Raw genomic sequence first — 17,830 nt, forward strand, 5'->3', positions numbered from 1 at the left:
ACGGGGAACGCGCGCCCGCCCCTCCGCAGCTGCCGGCCAGGCGGGCGCGGCCGCGCAAGGCTGGCGGGGCGCCCGCGGAGTCCGCCGCGCGCTCGGCTCCCGCGGGGCACCTATCCCGCCGGCTCGCGCGCCCGCCCACCCCCCCCCGGCCCCTGCTCCACAGCGCCCCCTCCGGCGACTCGGGCGCCGGCGCCTGCGCCAAGCCGGCGGGGGCGTCCGCGCCTCTCCTCGCTCCGCTCCTCCGCCCCCCTCCTTTGCGTCCAGCCGGGAGGACCGTCCCACGTGGGCCGCGCCGGGCCAATGGCGAGGCGCGCTGCTCCTGGCGGCCGCCATTGCTGTCAGAGCCCAGAGCCAGCCAGCCTCTGTGTATGTGTGTGTATGAGTGCGAGGCGGCGCTGAGGGGAGCCCACCGGGGAGAAGGAGCGGCGGCGGCGGCGGCGGCGGCGAGAGGTCGCGCTCGATCCGTAGCCGGGCGGCGAGGAAGGGGACGCCGCCGCCGCCTCCTCCTCCTCCGCCAGCGGGAGGGAAGGAGGAGCGGCTGCCTGCCTCCGCCCGCCTGAGGGGACCCACCCGGCGGCGGCGGCGGCAGCGGCGGCGGCGGCTCCCCTGAAGCGCGCCGCTTGTCGTCGCCGCCCGCCTCGTTTCCCGCCCCGCATCATTTCCTCGGCCCGGCGCGGGCGGGCGGGCGGAAGCGGCAGCCCCGCCCGCGCCGAGCGGCGGTAGCGCGGCCCCGCCGCCGCCGCCGCCGCCCTTTCTCTCCGGCTCGGCTCCCGGGAAGGCAGCGGGGGCCTCGCGGAGGCGGGCAGGCGGGCGGGCGGGCGGCCCGGGCCTCCGCCTCCGCCCCCGCCGCCGGGCCCGCCCCCCTCGGCGCCTGTGCGGCTCCCCGCGCCCGCTCCGCCCGGCCAGACATGCCCCGCTCTGGAGGCCGGGCTCGCCGAGGAGGACCATGACTGCGGCGGCGAACGGGGCGAGCCTGGAGGACTGTCACTCCAACCTCTTCTCCCTGGTGAGTCGGGGGGCTCGGGCCGGGGGCGCCCGGCGGGGCCGGGGGAGGCCGCCGCCTTCCGGCGGGCAGCAACTTTCTCGGCCTTTAAAGGCCGGGTCTTGGCACCCTCCCCCGGCGCCCGCTGGCCCCACCCCTCGCCCGCCGGCTGCGCCCCGCGGGGACTGGCGCGGCGGGCGGAGCTGTGCCTGCGCGCCCGGGGCCGGGCGGCCGCGCCGGGTCGCGGCGGCCGGGCAGGGCAGGGCAGGGCAGCGCTCGCCCCCGCGGCCGCCGGGTCCCGCTGGGCGGGCGGCGGGGCGGGGGGCGGGGCGAGCGGCGAGGGAGGGACCCCACCCCCTCTGGAGCGAGGGGAGCCCCCAGGTGGGAAGAGGCAACTTTCCCCCTCTCGTGCGATGTGGGGGGGGCAGGCTAGGGGTGTGCCTTGGCCCCCCTGGGGAGACCCGGCCGTGGGAGTGGGGGGGGGTCCCTGGTCTGCTGCTGGGGGAAGAAAAGAGGGTGTCTCGGGGTCTCTGAGCGGGGAGCGAAGAGGAGCAGTGGGTGGCAGGGGAGGCTGGTGGCAGGGGAGGGCGGTGGGAGCTGGCGATGGGCTTGGGGTGGTTTGGGGGCAAGGGGGCCGGCTTGGAGGAGGACCCCTCGGGGCTGGCGGGCCGGCCCTGGGCTCTCGGGTAGGAACGGGGTCCTGAGCCGCAGTGGGTCTCCAACTCTTTTCCGAGGGGGAGAAGAAGAACAAAGGGAGAGGGCGAAAGAGTGAGAGGATCCCCTGGTGCCGGGGACCCAGATCTGAAAAAACTTGCTCGTCTGCATACCGCCACGGAGGCTTTCACGTCTGGGATCCTTTCCTTATCTTGCTCGATGGTCCTAGAGATTGCTGCTGGGGCTTTGAAGGCATGCCTTGCAAATGAAAGGTCTCTCTGCCTCCCCCCCCCCTTTTTTTTTAGTGGAAAGGTGATAGTTATAACGGGTGTGAGTGGCTGGGCTGTAGCTTTTCAAATTGTGCCTATCAGTTGAGCCCAGTGGATATTTTTCGTACAGTATTTTTAATAGGACCGTGAGAAGGTCATGGTGTTTAAACGGGCTTGCTTGCTAATCTTTTTGCTGTGTCTGTAATGATTGATGGGCTGCAGTGGTTTGTGTGTAGATCATGCGCTCAATTGGAAAAGCATACTGAGCTACAAACAAAGCAGGAGAAATGGAGTGAATTTGGCCAAGATCAATACTTAACTTTAGTGTGGGTTAGGCTCCGTGTATTCGGTAGAAAAATCTGAGAAGAGGGGTAATGCATTTGAAGCTATATAGATGGTTCTCTGCTCTAAAAATGGGGTGTGTTGAATTAAGTCCAACAGAGTTTAAGACACCTGTGTAAATTGGGTCTCAGAGATGAAATATAATTTATCTCTATAATCAGTGCCAATATGTCACTGTAAAAGCCTGATTCCAGGCATAACGTTCAGAAAGCATTTGTACTAGGTTAAACAGAGGCTGTTTTGTAATATGTTGAGAATTATAGTGTAGTATCTATCACATATGTTGACTTATTTGATGTTTAGAATATTAATATTTTATGTAAGAATGCCCAATTAACCATGAAAGTGTTTTGACTTCAAGCAGCTCTGTCTTGAGGCACACTGATGTATCGTTTGTATTTTAATTCTAATTCCAATCTTGCAACATGACTATACAAAAGGCTAATGTTAGGATTGCTGTAATATTCTCTGAATTGAGTTTAGCCTCTTGCTAAAGAAATAACCATACATGCCAGACAATAAGTCCGTTTGAATTACTCAGAAGTAAATCCATTCAGTTCAATGGGCTGTACTCATAAGTAGGGAGTGTAGAATTGCAGCTTATGGCTCTTTTTGTTTTGTCCCCCCCCCCCCTTCACCGTATGACATAAATCAATCTCTGTTCCTTAACCTTGGTGATTTTTTAAATTTATTGCACAGATATTGAGCATATGGAAACAAAGAACAATCATGCTGCAGTTGCTACTTCCCAGTGCATTAGTTGTTTTTATACAACTAAGCATATGGTTTGTGCCACCATAGGGAAAACACACTAATGGACTCTTCACTGCAGCAGAAAACATCAAAACTTGTATATCCTTCTAATATTAATTGTATGACATCAGTGTGCAAAGTGACTGCCTTCATACTAGGAATTAATTGTTTGGAATAAGAATTCATTTCAAGATACCACTAAAGCATTGACAAATATGACGCGGTTAATTAATACAAATAACGTGGAAATATCTGATCAATGTTACCAACTTTTCCCCCCTCAAAAACGACACCAGCAAACTTAGTTTGAAGCTAAACTGCTGAAAAAGTTAAAGATACTCCAGACTGCGTAATAACAAGCACTCTGTTGCTAAACAAAATTGGAAATATTACAAATTTGGGCCAGGAAATGTACTTTTGCTTGCAAAGTCTTTACGTAGATGAGATGGGAATTCTCTTTGGTGCTTGGCACTGGGTTTCCTCCAATCAGGCTCTGCTGAAATGTGAGAGTAAAACAGTGGATTTAATAGGTAAACAAAATCCTGTGTTTTGTTGTTTTGTCAAGACAACGAATATATTTGTTTCTAAGAAAGCGAACAGAATCCCCTAACCTTATGATTATTATTGTTGTTGATATGTTTTGAATGTGGTGATTTGTGCATAGTTAATGGCCTTGTGCAAAAGATACAGGGCTGTATCTTCTGTTCCAAGGATAGGTTGGCATTCTCAAAATACCTGTGTGATCAGCATGCTTTTTATCTTTATTTTTATATTTAATTCAGGATTCATTTCATGATCAGTAGGGACGCATTGGATGAAATGAACCCTCATCTTTCCATGTTTCCATTGCCTCAGCTGACTGCTGTTGCTGTTGCTGTTTTTATTTTGAAAACACTGGCCTTTTAGGATAATGTTGTGGAGTGGTTGTGTATCAAATAGAGTGCAGATAGGTTTATGTTTCATTCTTGCTAATTGAATAATTGGGAGCAAAACCAACAATGTCTTGTGACAGCTGAATAGGCTAACACATTCACTGTGGCATACTTTGATGAAGTGCACTGTAGTATGTTTATATTATGCCATGGTTGAGAATGTAGTAACTACTAGATCAAATAGAAGTAAAACAGAAGTTGTAGGCTGTGTGAGTTACCACAGATAGATAGGGTACAGATAAGCTGGGGAATATGTTATTGGAGCACACATTAATGCCTTTGTTATGTTCTGTATAGCATCATCTGCTTCTGTTTTCTTGTCCAGGAACATCTGCAGTCCTAATTACTAGGCAACTTATAGTTCAGTGATGGATGATTTTTAACTGTTCTAATTCCATGCATTCTTAGAACCATGCTTGCTTTATTGGGGGGGAAACTGTTCTTTTACCTTGAATTTCAGCTTTATAACTATTCCATGATTTTAAGCAGAAATCACTCTGTGCTAAAGCATTACCATTTACCTTGCGCTGTAACTATGGAGCTCAGCGTTGCAGCGAAAACTGTGGAAAGGCCTGTCATTTATTCTGATATGCTTAAGATGTAATGGAAGTGAAGATGTTTATTAAATAAAATGCATTTTGCATTTCTGTAAAATGTTTTGGTTTGGTGCTTTAGCTGCGGTAATGATCTTTTTTCTCTTTTTTTTAAATAGTGCCTGACATTTGTGCTCTGGAGTTCTGTCCAAATGTTTTATATGCTTTTATATTTATATAAATTATGCCCCTTCTGTGTTTCTTATTAATGTATTGTATTTGTTTTGCCATTTTTAATCTTTTAAGTAGTTTTGCCATCTGCCAGAGGACTTTGAGATGGATTAGAAATGATTTTTTCCTAATGAAATAATTAGGAAAATAAAAAGAAAACCTTCATCTAGGCATTAACCCTGATATTTAGGCTGTTTCTTCTGTTATCTTGAGCTTAGACCCTCCAGTTGCTAATGCCAGGCCAAAGAAATAAGAACGTGCAGGCAGAATGCATGAAGGAAGAAGCTTTACTATCCAAACTTTGGAAGAGGTAGAATTGGGGAGGAATACAGTGAAGGGTGATGGAAAGCTTTGCAGGATGCTCCTCCCTAAAAATAAGGGAACGTTGTATTCCCTCCTCTTTCTTTGTTTTTCTAGTTTTTGATCTTTCCTTAATTCCAGACATGGCTCCTGTCAGAAATTAGTTACAGGCCAAGATCAGAGATGTGAATAATTGACAGTGTCTTTACCATAAACTCTTCTTTTTAACCACTGCCAGTTTCTGAGTAGACAGAACTGAAATTAGATGGTGCATCAGTCTGATTTAATGAAATGGCTTCTTATGTGGCAACTCCTGCTGAAAGAATTATGCTTTGTCTTTGATAATACTGAAATCTATCCAGGGTTTGTTCACTCTCACCCCCTACCCCAAAGCTGCTGAGAAGGAGGAGGAGAACACTTACGTCCTTCTCCCCCACGACTGATTCGGACAGAAGCAAATGATTGCTTTGAGTCTTCAGTTGGATAATGAGGTGAAATGCCAATTTGTAAGTCATCCCCTCCCCTATTGATCTTGAAATGCATGTGGATTGTTTTACTAAGTTTACATTTAACGTGGTTGTTGGGGTATGGGAAGAAGTGCTGTATAGAAGTCTTGCATAATAACTTGATAATACCAGTGCAAGCTTAAAACATGCAGTAGGGTTTCATAGCTTGGTTGGCAAGACTATTTCATATTAGTCTCCTTCTATGAAGTTATAGTTGTTGTGTCATTTCTTTTTTAAGTGTGGAACTGACTATCCAGCAGCTGTCAGTGATGAATTCTCTTATGGACTTGCCCAGAGGGATGTGGAGATTACCGCAGATATTTTTCTTGGTGGGGTAAAATCTTGGGCTGATAGGTAAGGAGATATACCAAAAGAGTCCCCTCCTGGAGGTGAATTGGATTGGGGTTGATCCTCAATTGATAGGTCACTTCCTATGTATCTATTAATTTAGATTTAATATACTTTGTGCTGCTATGATCTTGGTATTAGCTAGTACAGGTAGTCCTTGACTTATGACCATAATTGGGACCAGAACTTCTGTCGCTAAGTGATGTGGTTGTTAAGTGAGTTGCACCCAATTTTGCAACCTTTTTTGCTGTGGTTGTTAAGCAAATCACTGCGATCGTTAAGTGAGTCACGCAGTTGTGAAGTGAATCCAGCTTCCCCCATTGACTTTGCTTGTCGGAAGCCCCCTGGGAAGGTCGCAAATGGTATTCACGTGACCCTGGGATGCTGCAACCATCGTAAATACATGCCAGTTGCCAAGCGCCCAAATTTTGATCATGTGACTGCGGGAATGCTGCGATGGTCGTAAATGTGTGGACCAGTCATAAGTTACTTTTTTCAGCACCACTGTAACTTTGAACAGTCATTATATGAATGGTCATAAGTTGAGGACTACCTGTAGTTTTATGAAAACTGTTTCTGAGCGAGTTTCAATAAAACAGATGTTTTATAGAATCTTAGCTGAAAGAGGCCATATGAGCCATCAATCCAGTCACTGCTTATTGCTGGAATTCAAATGAAAAGGTCCAGGATTGATGGCTGTCCACGCTTCGCTTGAACAGATCCACTGAAGGGGAGCTCCCTTGGTAATTAGTACCACTGTCAAAGGCAGTTCTGGTTAGCAAATTCTCCCCAGGTTTCAGCTGGAATCTGCCTTCCTGTAACTTAAAGCCATTGCTCTGAATTCTGATGCCCATCCAAGTATTTCAGAAGTGGTCATCTTTTTCAAAGGCTAAAGATAACCAGTTTCTTCAGTCTTATGAAGATTTAGTTTCCAATCTCCTGATCATCTTGACTGTCCTTGCAGTTTTTTCAGTTCTGTTGATTTTTTTTTTAAAGCCTGGTAATCACAACTGAACCTAGTACTCAAGATGAGGTCTCACCAGTTGACAATATAGTGGAACAAGTACTTCTCATAATTTGGAAACAATATTTCTGATGATAGAGCCTAAAAACTTTTTCTTTTTTCTTTTAGCAGCTATGACAGGCTGCTGACTCATATTCAGCTACAATTCCACGATCCCTTTCACACATTCTATGACTAAGCTAGATATTTCATTTATTTTTCCTAAGTGAAGATCATGGAATTTCTTTATTTAATTTCATTCTGTTATTTTCAGCCCACTTCTCTGATTTGTCAAGAACATCTTCTAGAATACTAGTTATTCCACTCAATTTTTTGTCATCTAGGACTCTAATAAGCATTTCCTTTTCATAATGAATCTTAATGAAAACATTGAATATCAGGCTGAGGATCAAACCTGTGCGCTGCTCCTCTCTCCGGTTTGATGAAGAACCATAGGTGAACACGTTTTGAGCATGGTTTTCAAGCCAGCTGTGTATCAACCTAACAAATATACCCACCAGCCCATGATCTAACAATTTACTAATGCTTTACTGAAATAGGGTATATTAAGTGCACAGCATTCCCCCAGTCTACTAAGAAAATTTCTGTATCAGAAATGAAATTAGCTTACTCTGGCATGATGTTTTATTGGGAAATCCACATTGACTTCTGTTAATCAGTGCATTGTTTTCAAGATGGTTTTTCTTCTCTTGAAAGATATGTAAATTTTGCCTCCTCCAGTCACTTTCTTAGAATATTATTCATTGTTGGTCATGACTCATTTCCTGTAGATACTAACGCTCACTGTTCTGTTTCATTCTGACTTCATTCAGAAGTCAAGGAGCATTAATTCATGCTTTTAAAACTTGAAGTAGGCAAAGAAAAACAAACTTCTTATCTGTATCTCTCACCTTGTCTTGTTCTCCTGTCGCTTCTGACAGTATTAAATTCTTTTGCACACATGAATAAGAAATTCTAAGCCAGAAGGGTTGTAAGCCTGTGATACTATCAGTGAGAGCAAGTATCATGTTTCTAGTGTCAAATTTGTTTGGTTCCTGCATTCTTGATCTGTGTTGACCTTTAAAAACATACTTTCCTACAACATTAGTAAGCTGAATAAACAAGAACAGTCATTCTCTAAAGCTAATGGCTTTGGACAAATGTTTCAATTTCCAGATTTTTTGATGAAGAACGCATGATGGAAGAGAGAAGGTTCATTGGGTGTTCGTTTTTATGACTTCCTTGGACTGAAGTGTTGTTTTTCAGGAATTCCATAACTGGTGTCTGAAACCATCTCTGGATAGATTTGTTCGTTTTTAAGGTGCTGCAAAACGCTTTGCTGTTTTTATAGCAGCAGAAAAATGCCGTTGCCCCTCTAGAAACATCTCATTTGTGTACAAGTCATGTAAAATTTTGTTTGAACATATTCTACTTTATGGATTAACTTGACAGATATAGAACGCTGCCCTGATCTTTGGTGGTTTTCACAGTAGGGTTTGTGTTACTGAAAGAGACATAATTGTGGTGAAAGGTGCTTGTTTTAAAGTATTGGCTGTACTATATTCTTCTTGTACATATGCTTTTCAATAAGCAATTATATAGGTTTGATTTTGTAAGTTTCCTCTTCATTTCTCTATCAGTCACAAAGCTCCTTTTTAAAAAGCACCCCAGGCTGGAAATAAATGTTTATTGGTATTGCTGTGGGTGCACTGGAAGTGTTTGCTTACCAGTAAAATTTAGAAATCAAATAATGATTTCCCTGGAAAACTCTCTTTGAACAAAACTTTGTGTTTGGATTTACACACTGCTCTGATAGCTGTTAATGTGGTTTATTTTCACTTAGCACTTCGTACGAATCCTGGGTTGTGATTTTTGTAAGCAGTATTTTTTGCCTTAGCAATCTGTATAAATCAGCCATTGAAGTTTAGCAGGGTTTAAGAATTGGGTTAGCGAGTTATAAGAATTCAGCCTTTAAGTAAGTATGCTTGATACAAGATACTGTACATACTGTAATACACATGTGGAGGAAAATTTCAGAATGAAAAAGCTGGACATATTGCTTTGGTCTGCTGCCCAGAAGAATTCCTGTGTGTGTGACCAGCCCTTTGTTTGCAGAATGTGTGAACTCTTCTGTTAAGTCCATTCCTTTGGAATTGAAACCACAGTCTTGATTAATGTGTCTAAACAAAGGGAGACCACAATCTTAACCACTTAAAATGAGGAAGTGGATCCTACTGAATGCAGCAGGACTTAAATCTTGAGTGAACACACATAGAATTTTCCATCACAATATTGACAATTCGAATACTATTTTTAAGCACATTGTAGTACTGACTGTAGTCCTCTTAAAAAAAAAAAAAAAAGTGCTTGCTTATTTTTCTTCCTTTCATTCAGCTCAGCCATGACGTCACTCTGTGGTTTTTCTGCTTAGGCAGCATTGTCCCTCAGGAAAGAGTGTACACATTTTATTTTAGGAGCACAGCTATAAATTGGGGGTCTCAGTGGGCTTAAAAAATCTTATTTGCTGATAGCACATCTGATAGATTTCTTGTTTTAGTGCAATTCCCATAGGATGCAGCTCTTCAGCGGCCTTAGTTCCTTTTTTTCCCGTTCTTTTAAACACAAGCTTCCTGATGTTCTTCATCTCTTTTCCCTTTGTGGTGGTAGCAGCATTGTAGAGAATTTGTTTAGAAGAGGGCATTAACAAGGTAGCATGTAAGAACACGTATTTTTGTGTTAACTTCATTTGATATGGCCGATATTCTTAAAAGATATGCCAGTTTGAATTTGTTCTTAGCTGAAAACAGGGTTCTAGTAAGATGCTAGACAACTCTGTAGTTAGGCCATTAGCTCTACTCTTTCAAAATCAATTTCTAACTATTGTGCTGTAGTGTTTGTGGGGCTTTCCAAGCAAGTAGCTGGATTCTGGCTGCTTGAACAAATACTGCTTACTTGAAGGCTTTATTGGAAATATATGTGTAATTCTAGGCAGCTTTCTCCCAGCTTCGTGTCTTCCTGATACTTGGATATAAAAACTCCCAGCTGGTACAGTCAGCATATCTGGAGGGCACCAATTTGGTAAGACAACTTAGATGTATTTTTATAGATTTAATATCGAAGTACGTAACGGCACCATCAAGTACACATTTTTCATGGAGAATTCTCTAGCAGCAACACTGGTTGGGGTAGTTTGTTTTCCCATGATGTGATTTAACAGCACAGCGAAACACTTTCCTTGTTGACATTTTTATCCTTCGTGTATTAGGTTGCGTCCTAATGAGCATTGCTTGTGTTTTGTTTAGGTTTGTATTTTTATGTAAGTTTGTAGTATTTCTTGATGACTGCATCTGTGTGGTTCTCTTGGCAGTGTTATGGAAGTGGTTTGCTACTGTCTTTTTCTGGATGATTTTTGAGTTCCCAGTTTATCCAGCTGCCTTAGAATGCCCATCCAAGTGCAAACGAGAGGTGATTCGGCTTAGCAACCAAGTTCAGCCCTTGGTCATCTGCGTGCTGCCCCCTGCATGATATGTCCATTGCTAGCATTTAAGAGACTTGTTAGGAACCAATACAAGTAGCCCTCATTTAGCTACCACAGTTGGGACTGGCAACTCGGTTGTTAAGCAAAACTGTCGGTAAGTGAAACTGTGACTTTGCTTACAGTCCTGCCTCTGGTTTCTTTTGCTTTACAGACCGACAAAGGCTGTAAATGCGCGGATTGGTGGCAAAGGTACTTCTTCATCACCCTCGTAACCGCGAATGGTCGCTATACAAGGCAGTTGCTAAAACAAGGACTACCTGTAGTGTTATTTTTTTTCTTATGTTGTATTATAACCAGCTCTTTGCGACTATCAAAGAAAAGTGGTGATGTAGAATTCTCAGGAGACCTCAGCCAATTGCGGCTCTTCCCTGGGCAAGTCTGGGTGTGGAGGTGGGAGGAAACCTGACATGAAAAGCTGCTTTGATGAGAGAGTTAATGGTACATTAGGCTTGCTAATTTCAGGCCAAACTTGAAAATCTAGGTGTAATTTGGAGTGGTTGTACATTTTCTGCTGAAATTGTGGTAGTACTGCTTGGTGTTTTTGACTGAGATAACTTTTGATTGTATAGGAAGGGTAGATAGTGTGCTCATCCTCTGATACCTGCTTGATCCTCTTGCTCTTAATTTTAGATTTTTTAATGAGTTTTTTTGTTTTAAGGAACTGGACATCCTGCAGAGCATAGTGGAAGCATATAGCACCTCTTTATTTAGAAGGATGTCCCTGAGATTGAGATGAAAATGACAGGGAGCAATAAATATCTGGTTTATGGGGTGTACAGAACATTCAGCAATCTCAGTCTGCACCATGAAGGCATGAAGAACCTGCAGTTGTTCAGAGGTTCAGCTTGGCTGCCTCAAGGCCCCTTTGAGGTCTTCAGTGCAGGTGTTTCCATACACAGGAGACACTTTCGGGAGGGCAGATGTGCAGTTGACCTCAGGGCCGCAAAGCAGCTGAAGCTTTAAGCAGCTGTGCCTGTGTTGCACTGGAGATCAAGAGTAGTCATAAGTGAAGCGTCTTGTCGAAACCTTAGTGATTGGCCTGGCCCTCGAAAGCCATTTTGTGAATAAGCAGTCCCCCCTGGCAGCCATTTTGTGAGAGCCCTCACAATATGCTTTCTGAATTCCAGATATGACCACTGGCTTAAAATGGTTGCCCTTATTACAAATGAAAATATTTTAGGGTAGTCTGTAGAGCAAATGTTTGGAAAGCTATGAGGACAGCCAACATAGCTGCGATCGATGAATTGACTAACGTTTTAAGTAAGCTAATACCTTATAACATATGGTGACCATTTATTTTATAGCACAGAACAGATTCATCCACATGTTTAAACAGCAAGCTCTTTATATTAGGACACCTGGGAAGTTGGAAAAGATCGGTTTGTTATGATGAGTGATGCAGTTCTTACCAGGTTTTCAGTTGAAAGGAAAATAAATAATTTTCGTTAGGCCTGACTCTTCTGGAGATATCAGTTGTATCTTCAGCCTCTAGCTATGGTAGTGAGTATTTACATCAAGGTCTGGCTGCCTTAAAATGTTTCTGGACAGGAAGAAAGAAATTATAATCAAGCTATAACATTTTTCATATCACATGTTGTCTTTGCGCCCCAAATAGAAGTTCTGTGTTCCCTTCAGATTCTAGATGTATGGAATTTCAGTAGGCCTAGCTGTCTGTACAGGAGTGATTGGTCTGGTGCGCTTTTCATGATCAAGGCTTACTGCATGCATGTTAGTTTATCAGGATGATGGGAGAAGAAAGGATTGGCTTTCTGAGGGCCTTATTCAGAGTTCCTCATAGGTATAAAAAGCAGTCTGAGGGTTGCTTTGATATGGAGCTTGATTCAAGTGTTGAACACTGAAATGGTCTCTTCTAGCTTATAATGATTTTAAATACTTTCCCCAACATAGTATTTTTCAGATGTTTTAGATTACAAGCTCCATAAACCCCAGCTAGCAAAACTAATGTTCAAATATTAAAAGAATGTTGGTCTGGAGGCCCCAGAGTTGTCAAGATAGAACTGACTGGAATTAGACTTTAAGAATTCATGGAAAAAGACTTTTGGAAAAGGACACCTTAGTTAGGAGACTTGCTTTTTTCTGGATGATTTTTTTTTATTGGGTCTGTTTGTCATTTAATTCAAGAAATGGCTTATTCTAGGTTGGGCTCATTTGCTGCTACCCAGGAATTCATTTTTTTAAGATGAGTTTTTATTAGGTTTACCACCTGATATAAAGAAATCATACTTATTTATGAATTTTAATTTTTAAATCTGCATATGAATAAAGCAGTTCTGAAGAATACATTCTCCTGTAATTTTAGACAATACATTTTTTTTTCACTGCAGCAAATATATTTTACAAAAGGCATTTCTTCCTGTTGAGAAACCACTCTCTTAAACTGGTGCCTCCTGTGATTGGTTAAATCTGTTGCTTGATTAATTGGGAGCATACTTTTAATCAATTAAAATGTTTTAAATCAATGCATCTAATTAATGAATGGAGCTGATCTGGCTGGTGTAGGTTTCCCATTTAAGTTGAAATGGATGAGAAGAACTGCTTTTCAGCTATTGTGGGACTAGCACATTTTACATTATTTGTATTGTACGTACATATTGAAGTATTTGTACATATGTTCAGTTTTGTTTTCAGTGACATCTTCAAATCTACTCAGAAGGATCAAATAGCAAGGTCAGATTCTGGCTGACCTTTGTGGTGAACCATTTTCTTCTGCTATGAATTCTGTTTCCCATTTCCCTCAAGTGTAGCTTGACTCTTCTAGATTTTTTTGGAAAGAATGCAAAGTATTTTGCCATTCCCACTTACGGATTTGTTGTTGTTGTTGTTTCTTAAATTTCCAGTCTAGTTTGTGGTCCCATCCAATAACAAATTGATTTCAAAATTGCTTAGCTTTTTTGTGATCAGCCAAGGTTGGTTAGATATTGCCACTTTTGGGTACTTCCACTCTGCTACTGTAATAATATTTTACACACTTTGAAAACAGGTAATATTTTCACTTGGCCAAGTAACGTGATCATGAATGTATTAACATTGAACACATTAACAGATTTCATGGCTTCTAAGGTCCCATTTCTAGTATTGAAGACATATTTTTCCCCACTGCAAAGGACAAGAGAGAAAAACACCTTTTCACACTTGTATTTTGCCTTGGAATCTTTGGTAATTTCAGTGATTTTTATCCCTTGTGACTCTCAATTGCTTATTATTGTCTAGCTTTCTGCTTTCTCATACCTGTAGAATTTGCCCTAGTGACGCAAATGGTCATAAGTCTGAGAGCTGCTTGGACCTTCTCTGTCTCTGTTTATTCATGCTGGGGAAAAAAAGAATACTGGTTGTAGGAAGGACAACTCCTGTGGTGTTTGTGGCAAATGTATTTAGGGATTCCTGAGCAAGACCATGATCTGTAGTATATGGAGATGTTGGGCTTCGTGAACTTGTATTTTGGTTACATACTGCTGAGTTGCTCAGTGGAAGATGATTTGGCTCTGCATACAAGGTTCTCACGCAGTGTTGTAATCTGGATCCATGGAACCTGCATACTTTATTCAAATTGGAAAAAAGCAACTGGCAAACTACTCTTTACTGTATATACTCACAGATAAGCTGAGAATTTTAGGTGCCAAAATACACCCCCAAAATTGGGTTTAGCTTATCTACAGATGGGCTTATCCATGAGTATGTACAGTAATATTTTTTAAAAGTACCTGTATATCACATATATACTCGTGGATAAACCCATCCACAAATAAGCAGGCCCTTGAATTTTTAACCAAAATATAAAAAATGTGCCACCCACAGATCAGCCAATTGTGAAAATTAAAATACGAAAATTTAGAGGGTTGGCTTATCCGCAGTTGGTGAATGGGCTTATTCACAAGTATATATGGTAATTGTTGCCAGTTGAACCTACAATAATATATATTATTTCAACTTTTATATTGTTTAACTTAAAAGTATTTTCGGATAAAAAGAATATTTATTTGCTTTTTCCTCAATCTATGTTTAATTCAGAATGTCTATTTATTTCTACCAAGGAAAGGCTTCTAAAGGTGCCTGTGCAAATATATATTGAAGTTCAGAGAGATCAAATAGTAAGGCTGTTACAGAATTTGAACAGCTGAAGACTTCCTTACAGAATTCTCTTGGGCTTTTTTGGAGTTAATTCGAAAATGGCCTAATTGGTGAAAATTAAGTGGCTTCTGATGTTAGAATGGCAACTTCTTGGAATATAATAGCTTTTTCCAATCAGATGGTGTTTTTCTTGCTCTATTTTACTGGAGGAATCAGTGTTTAGAACGTTATATTTAGTGGATTTTATGCCCTTTGATATACCATCTGTCTTGTGGACAAGTGCCAGTATTGCTGCTAAAAGATTAAGACTGGGTGGATTATATATCTCTCTGCTGCTGTGATTATGGTATAGCTTGCAGTTAAGTACTGGCGGCTGTTTGGTCATGTTACAAATTACGATGACTGGTCTTTGCTAAGTTACAGAGAAAAATAAAGGCTGTACTTTAGTGCATCTGGTTGTCGCTTGTCTTTGTGTCCCAGGGCCATGAATATTTGCTTTAAAAAACAAAAATGTAAGGATTTGTTAACAATTGCAATCTTATTTTTTAGTTTTGGATTCCTAACCTTGCAGTCTTTCAGATGCAGTTGATAAGGAGTGAAAAAAAAAAAGAGATAAGTCTAGAGGATTTTCCAGTCACAAATTGCATAGGAATGTATGTAATCTCACCCATAATTCTACTTTGCTGAAAATATCACTTTTGGCATTTATGGTGCCAAAACCATGTATTTATGTTGTGTTGGTAGCACTGGTTCATAGTATTCTGTGCAAATGAATATAAATTGATGAGGCGACTATTTCCAGATATGCTTTCTGGCGCAGTATTTTGCCTGTAGTTTCTTCAGTTTTAGAAAAGCATATGTGAGTTTGAGCTAAGTAATATGTATTTGTTTTGGTCAGTCTGTGGAGATAAGACGTCTTGTAGAATGTTTTGCAAAGTTGATTTCCAGTAGAGCTGATGCAATTGATAGGCAGATATCTTAAATTGCTATGTAACACATAAAGCTTTGGCAGAAGAGCTTGGAGCACATAATTTATAGATGACGTGATAGAGACAGATGCTTGTTCCAGAAAGTCATCTAATTGTACATTTCTTAAAATGCATAATTAAAAACTGAAATGAGAGTAGTGGATCTGCTCTTAATGCCTGTAGCTGCTGTCTCGCAGTTGACAGTTGATTCTACCATATATCTTTCAAATATGGACTGCATTTTGGTAGCATGTATTAATATGTTTTCAGTTAGAAGGAGAAAAGCCAAGATGGGTGGTCTCATCCATGCTGATAAAGGTTGCTTGGAAACAAAGACAGTTTTTTTTTCCTCCTAGATGCCTTTTTTTTTTGCTTTTGTTTTAATCTTTTTGCCTGGTTTAGATTTGCTGAAATAGCTGTTACAGGTTTTGATTTTCACTTGAGATAAATCATTATTGGTTTCTACAGATTTCTGCAATTGAAACTATAGATCATTTCATTCTGAACAGTCGTCCTAAGGAAATTATTTCCACTGTATGTTGTATAAATGAAGCCAATGAATTCAACTTTGGGCATTCATGTGATAGCTCTGTTAAAAAGTAACTGGGAAATGAATTAATTAGTTGCTGCAGAGGGGTTGTAAAATGGTTGATTATTTTCATAGGAAGCGATTAAACGGATGGCAGAAAAATTTCCACCACTATATTTGGGGTAAATGTTCCACTTTCTTATTAAAAAAAAAAGAGTGCATTGTTTCTAAAAAAATATAATTAGCTGTGTAATAGTTGGATATCAGTATCAATTAGAGTGGGCTTATATAATGTACATTTTGGGGCAACTACTGTCCCTAGGAATTTTTATATTATACCTTGAATGCATGTGTAGCCTCTATTATTTGCCAAGAGAGAAGATTAAAAGCAAACATGCATAATTCAAGCATGCTAAATTAGACCCAGTTGTATTAAGGCATTGGAAAAAAAATCTAATTCAAAGTTGTTTGGAAGGCATGCATCACTTGGATGTGGAGCTCCAGTTTCTTGCTCGAGGATTTTTGACTTTATTTTAAGGGTGATTTTTCTGTTGAGCCCTGTTTCAGTATGACTTGGAGAGGTAGAGGCCGGTTTAGCAATCTTTTCCGTGGAAATAGTGAGAGGGATGTTTGTAATATGGCTATATTTGGATTTGAAACTTCTGTTCAAAGTAAGTATGAACTGAATGATGTTAAGTGGGGTGGGGTGAGGGCACAGCTTAATAGTAGAGCGTAAGGTGTGTGTGTGTGTGTGTGTGTGTACGGGGCATCTTGAATTTTTAGGGCAACTAAAGGAAAGATATGTGATGCTATGAAGCTACGCACCTCAAATAACTATATATTGTTTTGAGAGAGTGAATGTAGGTTCATTTCTATGAGATTTGGGCTTCTGAGACCTTACAATGACTAGATATATGCCATGTATTTATTAGGTACCTTACAGAACATAATCTTTGCAGGGCAGCTCAGAAAATTAGAAATAGTGTAGGGTGGTTCATGTAACATGTTAAATTCTGAAATCCAGCCTAATCAAATACAAGCGCTTTGTTTACATAACATACTTTGCCAAAATAAATAAACCATATAACGGTTTAATATGATGGTCTGCTTCGCACATGCGAAGCTACAAAGGGTCCCACTCTATTTTAGCTTAGTCTAATGTGTTGTGCAAGCTAATAAGGTGGCACATTATTAAAATTATTGTTAATCAGAAACTGGTATCCTTATTTAAGGGAGCCGACAGATTTTGATATTCCCTCTTGGGCTGATTTGCAATGGATGCTGTAGTGACTTTTTAGATCCTTGCTCATTTTTTAAAAAGTGTTATTTATTACTGAACTTCAATCGTTTTTCGGCCAAGAATGATTGAAGATGTGGGGAAAGGTTTTGAGATACTGTGCTCACGACCTCAGAATGAAAGCATAGTGGTGACAAAACAGGAAATAGGAAGAGAGGTATTGGGGAAGAAATGGTCCCTCTAAGGGGATGTTCAGCGAAAGCTGTTTGGGACGATGGCTTTGCAGGCATGGCGCTTCCGTTTGGCTGACCTCTGAAGTGTTGCCCCCAGTGAGCATTTGAGTGGCAAACCGCATGAGGGTCTCTTTCTCTCTCCTTACAGAAGGATCGGTGTACATGGTCTCTGTTGGTCTAGGCAGTGTTAATTCCAGTTGCCCTTAAGGCTAACAGTTTTACTGGGGAGGTGAGGCAGGAAAAAAAGCAGGTAAGCATTCTGTTAACAGCAGAAGGGGCTGATTTATTAGAAATGTGGACAGTTGAGCTATGTGCTATGAATGGAAAGATATAGCGCTATGGTTTATAGGACTGGTAACAATCGCGTATTCTAAAGAGACCTA

The 17,830-nt window shown here is 41.8% G+C and overlaps 1 protein-coding gene across 3 annotated transcripts in view; it reads left to right on the top strand.

The window, feature by feature from the left end:
- Window positions 1–338: 338 nt before the first annotated feature.
- The window catches only part of MED13L (mediator complex subunit 13L), a 150,487-nt gene continuing 132,995 nt past the window's right edge, over window positions 339–17,830 (top strand). The window contains exon 1 of one of the 3 annotated variants that reach the window (XM_088136647.1): window positions 339–1,006. In XM_088136647.1, the coding sequence (XP_087992773.1) occupies window positions 947–1,006 (60 nt within the window). In that variant the 5' untranslated portion in view covers window positions 339–946. Of the gene's footprint in view, window positions 1,007–1,229; window positions 1,364–17,830 lie in introns of those variants that run through there. The other 2 variants (XM_088136646.1, XM_088136648.1) reach the window with 2 other exon arrangements.

Source organism: Python bivittatus, unplaced genomic scaffold (assembly GCF_059951505.1).
Source record: "Python bivittatus isolate LINGU-HERP-01145 unplaced genomic scaffold, Pbiv_v1 ctg000110_np1212, whole genome shotgun sequence".
In the NCBI taxonomy this organism is placed as follows: domain Eukaryota; kingdom Metazoa; phylum Chordata; class Lepidosauria; order Squamata; family Pythonidae; genus Python; species Python bivittatus.